Source organism: Halyomorpha halys, unplaced genomic scaffold (assembly GCF_000696795.3).
Source record: "Halyomorpha halys isolate HHAL.00 unplaced genomic scaffold, Hhal_1.1 Scaffold67.1, whole genome shotgun sequence".
NCBI lineage: Eukaryota > Metazoa > Arthropoda > Insecta > Hemiptera > Pentatomidae > Halyomorpha > Halyomorpha halys.
In genome coordinates this window covers 1,157,560-1,165,724 of record NW_027111562.1, presented here as the reverse complement: position 1 = coordinate 1,165,724, position 8,165 = coordinate 1,157,560, and the positions used below count along the sequence as shown (strand labels likewise).

The window sequence follows — 8,165 nt, the reverse complement described above, 5'->3', positions numbered from 1 at the left end:
AGAGAGAGAGAGAGAGAGAGAGAGAGAGAGAGAGAGAGAGAGAGAGAGAGAGAGAGAGAGAGAGAGAGAGAGCCTCCTATCTCAAAAATTAAAAGTCGCACAAGACTGAAATTTTATTTTACAGGTGTTTATGTGCCTCGGATGTGATAGCAACTTTTCCCATAAAATCAATGGACCGCAAGTACCACTAAAATATTTTTTGACATTTTTTTTCGATTTTGTCGAAAACAACTCTTGATTAAATTGATTAATCTCGATATGTTAATGTAAAATTAAATGATCTTTGATATCAGCTAGATTTAAATTATCCTTATTAAAATAGTCTGACAGGGTTATATAACGAATGTTTATGAAATCTTACTCTAATGTTCATTTTATTTTGTTTATTTGAAGACAATAAATAGTTCTCATTGTTATCAATCATCAACAATGAGAAAATCAGAATATATACGAATTTTATGAATAACTAAAAGAGAAAAAAGTAAAAATTAGACTAATTCGATTTCTACAGGAAAAACCGAGGGAGGATACCGTAACATTTTCGATTTACAGGTTCGTTGTATTTTGTTCAAATGTTTTACTTTTGGTAGGAATAAAATTTATATTCGTTTTTCCCATTTTGAGAAGCCCTAGAATACAATTTTGATAGCAACAGAAATTTTTTTTTTTAAATTTAATATTCGCCATCCCAGTCACAAAAATAGCGATAACATTAACAGGAGCCCACCAATCTGCGAAACTGAAACTTTGGGACTTATGTGAGGTGGTAAATAAATATTGTGAAATGCATGCACCATGGTTTTTTTTTTTAATTATGATGGATATGTTAAGGCTAGCAACTAGTCAGCTCATACATATAGTTAGTTACCTTCTATAAATGACCATTAATTTAGAATACATCAATTATGTTTAAGTTTAATATTTCATCAATTATTTCCCTACGGTTCATACCAATCGATTTCTAATTTATGCATTAGCATACTTGTATTACTTAAACTGCTCTGTAAGAAATATTTAAACGAACCCAACAGCACTTGGAAATTTCAAATGTTTTTTTATGTAGTTTAGATTCTGAGAATAGGATTTAGACCTATATTCCACCGGATATAATGATTTTCAGTTCTACTTATATGGTCTTAAATATGCGATTTGTAACTTACAAATCATTAAACTAATCTATGCATGCAATAGTTTGATATATTGCACTGGTCATAGCAAACGCTAGCTATATCTTCATTAAGTTCAGCCCATATATAGTTCGTTGCATTTATTACTTTCTATGATTATGCAAGATCTGGTCATGTCCTTGATTCCATTGAGAAGTAAGCGCATCGTCGATTCATGAAATATTTAAGTTCGATAAGACTTAGTCAATATTTATTTTTTTAAAATATTTTTTTTATTAGTTTTAAATCTTCATATAAGCTATGCCACCGTGTAAATTTTACTCACCTGAGTATCTCAGGTCTATTTTCTTTTCTTTGGAATCCAACACAATTTACAAATTTCTTCCAAGACCAAAAGTTAAAAAAATCCATACCCTTGATAATATTTACAATTACGAGCTCACCGGTGCTATAAAAATATAGCGACATTTTTTTAGTTCCTTATCATTAATCGTTTAATGTGATAAAAATAAAAAAAGATTATTGTGTAAAGGTCATTCCAGTTCAATTTAACACGCTTTTGAACCTTACGCTTTCAGATTTTCTTCATATTTTGCACAGATGGTGTATAAGTGTTGACTTGGAAAAGTGTGAAATTTTAAAATATTGAGATATCCACTCGTTTTTAATTACAGGGCTGGTAAGTACTTAATAAAGTGGCTAAAACAGTGGACAAGTTCTGGAATTGTTGCGCAGCAAGTCAGCAATCTCGTATCTACAACAGCAGCGGTTCGAATCCACTCTTTTGAAATTTATTTCATGGTGCACTCACCCCCTCCCTATCCTCGCTAGAATAGGTTTTTAATCAAATAAATAATCCACATGTCATTTCTTAAGCGAAAGCATAAGGATAGGCCACTTAAAAAAAAAAAAAAAGTTTGTTATATTTTAGACTAACATACTTCCCTTCTAATCCCATTATAATGTGTATATTGTACAGTAATAACAATTTAGTTCTCAGTGTTATTCTTTGAATTGAGTAAAATATATTTTCTTTTTGTAATTATTTATTGCAATTAACAACTGTATTTTTATAAAAACACATTAAGTAAATTTGATGTTAGATCAAAATGGAGTGGTACAGACACGTAGAGAAACTACCCATTGGTAGCCCTCTAATGTATTAATTTAATTTTGATTTTTCTACCTAGTGAAAAATTCAAGACGATTTTTTTAATATGGAATATTTCATACATTAAAAATTTATGTTATCGATAATTGATGTAATTAACTCAAGATATAATAGAAGAGCATAAATTAAATATTTAAATACTGGAAGACTGTTGATTAACCGCGTGTATCAATGAATGGAATATGGTCCGGGTGCGGTAAAATAAAACTCAAATAGTAAATGGGTGTACTATTTTTATTTAAGCCAACGTTTCGCCTCACGTTGCGGGGCTTCGTCAGGTCTAAAAAAGATACAAACACTTGACATAGTTACAAAGAAAAAACATAGAGGAAAATAACAGGGGTATACAATGAAACATAAAATTTAATAAGAAAAATTAAAGGTTATAAACAATAAATGAAAACGGTCATAGTAACAGATAGATAAGTGATAAAATAAGATAAGAAATATTAAAGAAAGTAAAAATTAAGAAATGAAAAGGGAAAAGAATAAAATGAAATGAAAAGTGGAAAAATGGAATGGCAGTTAAGTACGTCACATAATAACGAAAATAATTTTAAAGTAAACAATGTAAAAAATATATTAAAATAGGTATATTTATTTATATAATTAACGAATTATCATAAGCTGACAGATTCTTCTCTTTAAATTTAATTGTCAAAATAGCTTTCCTGTATCAGCCACTTTTAATAATTAGTTTTTGTTAATATAAAATCACATTGTTAGTGAAGGAAGAAAATAAAATTTTGAAATGTCAAGATAGTATTCCGGTGTCCATTTTCCTGAAGACAGACTATCCGGTTTGAGCTGGTAGACGGGCGGCTGCACACTCCTTGTTATATGGTTCAAATGTTTCTCTCTCCGATTTGTGACAGTTCTATAGACCTCTGTCGTTTCACTTTGTTCTCTCAAAGCTTCTCTGACATTTTCAACTTCATGCCTCTTTTGTTTACCGATACATGAAAATGTGATCCCCGATCAAGTATGTTAACGTTCTAAGGCTTTCTATTATTCAATTATTTATTTTGACTATATTCTTATGTTAATATTTATTTTGTTAGCCTTTTTTATTGGAAAAAATATTGCACATATAAGAACTGCATTAGTTTCTTACGAAAAGCACATTATTCTTCATATGACATTATTCTTCTTAACAAAATATTTCGATATTGGTCGATTGTTGATGCAGTATAATGAAAATATCAAACTATATGCTACAATGCCAAGTTTTAAATGTTCATGTTTGAACACGTTCTCTCTATTTCAGATAACTTATGATGTCCTCTTAAATGTTTTTGTTGACTATAAACTAAATTTATTATATATGTATATATAGTTCACCGTAAAAATTGATATATTTTTGTTTCAATTTTGACCGCAACCCTGACCATCTTCTTATATATAAATTTATTATAAATTGAACTTTTTTGGCCCAAACATCTATGTAATTTATTCTTGTTGATAAAATTAAAATATATTTTTCTATATGTTAATGATCGTTATTGATGACGTAAAAATGTACTTTCAGCACTAAAATCAACACTTCTATTCCTATCAGCGTCTCCCTTAAGCAGCTACTCCAGTTTCCCGTATAATAAATCCTTTGTAACAACCGCTAGAACCCACAAAGAGTACTGATACATGGAAATGTGATTCCCGATCAAGCATGTTAACGTTCTAAGGCTTTGTAACATTTATATTATTCAATTATGTATTTTGATTATCAGCGTCTCCCTTCAGTAGCTACTCCAGTTTCCCGTAGAATAAATCCATTTTAACAACCGCTAGAACCCACAAAGAGCCTTGTGGTCCAGTACTTTGCAAAGAAGTACTGTTTTTGATCAAAGAGGTGATTTTATTCATGATCACACTTAAGAATACCCACTTTAGAGAGGCTAAGTGTGCCTTAGGACCCCCAGACCCGCTGGGTTGACTCACAACTAATGAACAGAACAGAATAAATAATTATATGCTATAACCGTATTCCAACCCGGACCCCAGAGAAAGTAACACAGCATTTTACTCACTGAGCTACCCTGTTTCCCAATAAGTTCTCTAAAACTTCATCATATCCAATACATATATCATTCATATTTCTTACATAGATCCAAAAGAAAACATATTCATATTCGTTTTAATTCATTACGAATATATTTCGATGGATTGTAAGAGGGTTTCTTTTTGACCTGAATGATTAAGAATTATTAGTGCGTGATAGTGGATTCAGTAATATTTACTTGGAGTAAACTCATTAATTCATTAGGTTTATTTTTTAATTCTTTTTTTTTTAAACTAACCTTAAATCCATTAAGCTTGCGGTGCCCAGTCAAGATGTTCACATACTTTTTGTTCAGTAATTGGTACAGTCTTACTGTTACTGATAAGATATATGTGCTCTGTTTCATTTCTAAATGGGGCTCGAACTCAATCCCGCAAGTTAGTAGTCTAACATTTACTAACTATGTAACCACTTTTTATATGCTATCTACATATATGAAGTAAACATATATTAAAAAAAAATTGTTGTTTTTTATCCAAAAATGGATTTCAAACATTTTATCAATTACTGTTAATACTATGTAATGTTGCAGTTGTCGATGAAGTACCTTCGAGGCCAGGCAACTGTGGGTTGCGGCAACGTGCGGCAAGTGAACGACCTGGTGCCGGATTGCAGGTCTCACCCGTGCCTCTTCAACTTGGACCGAGACCCTTGCGAGCGGCTCGACCTGGCTCCCAACAACACCGACATCGTCCAGAAGATGTACAACACACTAAAGGTTTACCGGCTGGGCTTGCTGGCTCAGAGCAACCAGCCACTCGACCTCCCGGCTGCCAACCCCATCAACTTCAACAACACTTGGTCCAGTTGGAGAGTCTAGTTCTTCCTTGGTCACATTCCGTCCTCCCGGCACTCGCCCTCTATTAGGCCACTCTCTTCACCAGGTGTAATTCTTTAGGGCTGCTGGGACTGGGATATAGTAACTGGCTTTAGTACTCTTACCTTCAATGGTAATTGTTTGTTACATACTCTCGATGGAAGATTCCATCAGAGGTATAGGTGTATGGATCTTTTCTTAAACTTCTTCGTTAAAGGAACTTTCTTATGCCTCAGAAATCAACAAAAAAGAGAGAGTAATCTGACTTCAGAAACGCTGAAATCAATGTACTAAAATGTTAAAAATTACTAATTTAGTACTCGTTGGTTAATCAGTTGGTCAGTAAATTAAAACAAAAACTATTTGTAACCGGTATTAAGAACTAAAACTGTTTAATTAGAAATATGTCTCTATAGTGCTTTATTTCTCTAAAAGAATATTTTCTGTCATTAACTTTGACAATTGTTCCTTTAGACGGTTTGAGGACGGAAAGTGTATGCAGGAATTTTAATCTTAGGGTCTTTCTTAGGTTAGTTTAATGATTAGTGGACTATAAGACTTACTTTCACGCGCTGTAAATATCGCTTTGATTTTTCTTGATTTTCCTAATTTTTCTATAATTATACATTGTGATTGGGCAGGTCTTTTGCTTGAGAACAGTATTAAGATCTCTTTTAATATAATTATTTTACGTATTTTTTTTTGTTTTTGTAATCTTCCGATAGGCGTGTCTCCTATTTGCTGAAGGATATTTGCCTGTATGTCAGCTATACCACTTATAAAAAATGTTTCTGTTTCGTTAAACATCAACATATAAATATAATATTCGTGACATTCTACGAGTTATAAAAAACCAGATATTTAATGGAAAAAATGTCTTGTTCTTATCAAATCGAAATAGCTACAAAAAATCGATAAGTATTTAATAAGAATATTTTCGTATGTGCACATATGAAAAGTTGATGAGAAACTTAACGCAAAATTAAAATTTGTAAAATTCAGAAAACAATGTTACGATAGCTGTGCACTCACTTTACGATATCAACCACGCTCACCTTCATCAGTATTTGTTTTATTAATAAAATTATTGTCCTGTTCAATCCTATCATCGGTTCCACATTAATATGATTTGTCGCATTATCAACAATAAAACTGTTGGAAAAAATTATGAAAATAGAAAGAGACAACGGTATCCAATAAAAGCTGGCCCATCGGAAGGTTAAACTAATCCATATTTTTTTCGAAAGCGACTATCTGTACGCAAAATCACTCTTTCAAAAAGAAATAGAAATGTTTCTTGCGGTTGTACTTGTGAGCCAGAAAACAATTTAAGATTCTAACATTAGAATCAAGAATCTTATGCCAACTCACATTTTAGAATTATTCTTGTTGCTCCTGTTCATGAATATCACCTCAACATTTATCAGATCATATGAATTAACTGATTCAGGTACCCTTCTCAGGATATACGTAAACTTCGTATTTTTTACTAATTTTTATGATATTCACTTTATTTTAATTTATTTTGATCCAGTTTTGAGTGCAGTGTTTTTATTTAAGAAGTAATATTAAGTTTATTTATATATAATATATTTGTATATAGGTTTCCTGTACATATAAACATCACGATTATTCTTGAAAAATTAAATAAATATTAAAAGAAACAATTTAAACTGACAATTCATGGGGTTTTAAAACGTATTTCTGATATATATAATTCCCAGTTTACTGTCGATTGCAACATATAATGTGATACCTACTATGTATTATTAACCTTTGCTTTATAATAATGGTATTATATTTCAACTAGTATATATTACTAACGTAATTTATAGGCAAGATGTCACCTGCGGTAATATAATCAAAAATAATTTTAAAGTTAAGTTCCTTAATAAAATAAAAATGTATTACTATAATATTAAATAGTGGTAAGACTCAGCGATAGTTAATTCAGTCTTTTATGTTCTGGGATAGCTATTTATTCTTTGTAACATAAGTAAATAAGGAACGCCCGAATTTCATTAGTTTTTATAAAATAGAAATTTAAATTTATCATTTTTTTTTCTATCAGCTCAATTCATTTGACCCTCTATTATATTAAAATTTTCACATCAAAGGTATTTACTGTAGCAGACTATTTAGGTATTGCTGTACTCTGGATGCAGAAATTTTGTAAGCAGTGGGAATAGAAAAATGTTTTTCTAGCTAAACTTTGTTCGCCTAGCACGTTGAAACTATTTTCTACCAGCACTATTAAAAAATGCCTCGTTTCAATCTAACATTGAACATAAAGCTAAACTAGAAAAAATAAGCTTTACTATTTATTGTTGTTTTTTTCATTTTATTTTTTCTATTCCTAGTGTGACCTCTTGTATGCATTGATTAGTTCGTATTACTAGCTCTAAATACAGTAGTACTTACAGATAAATTTTAGTGAGGTTTATGATACTTTAATTTTAAGCTTTTAAATGTTGCCTAAGATGTACGAGTTACGGACACCACAAATATCATAGTTACCACAATTTATACCAAGATAAACTACTAAAGCTTTTTTTAGTGCCAAATTCAAGTAGGTCATTAATTATAATCATTTTGATTGCCTGCTCGATTGTACTTAATTCTGAATAATAAACCAACGTTACCTCTTTGCTGTATTCTATTTTATTTGAATCCTTTACCCAGTTAATAATTCATTAACATCAACATTATAAATAACAATAGTTAATTAACATTATAATAACTTTACAGGAGAACAGATGTTTTCGGAATAAAATTATACATATATTTTTTTTTTAAATCACCACTATAGAATGGTTATCTATACCTCTGGGTCAAGCTTCGAAAATAAAAACAATTCTGAGGAAAAATATTTTTAACGCAGTTAAGATAAGGAGTGGTAGTAAAGCAATTTTAACTCCATCAGAAATAAGCAAACCTCTTGAAAAGGAAGTCAAAGATAAATGACAATTTTTTTAGTATGAAAGGAGTACA

At 30.7% G+C, this 8,165-nt stretch overlaps 1 protein-coding gene across 1 annotated transcript in view; it reads left to right on the top strand.

Moving 5' to 3' along the window:
* The window catches only part of LOC106692685 (arylsulfatase B), a 234,311-nt gene extending 226,490 nt beyond the window's left edge, over nt 1-7,821 (top strand). The window contains exon 10 of the mRNA XM_067049636.1: nt 4,890-7,821. Coding sequence (XP_066905737.1) covers nt 4,890-5,177 — 288 coding nt within the window. The 3' untranslated portion in view covers nt 5,178-7,821. The remainder of the gene's footprint in view (nt 1-4,889) is intronic.
* The last annotated feature ends 344 nt before the right edge of the window (nt 7,822-8,165 follow it).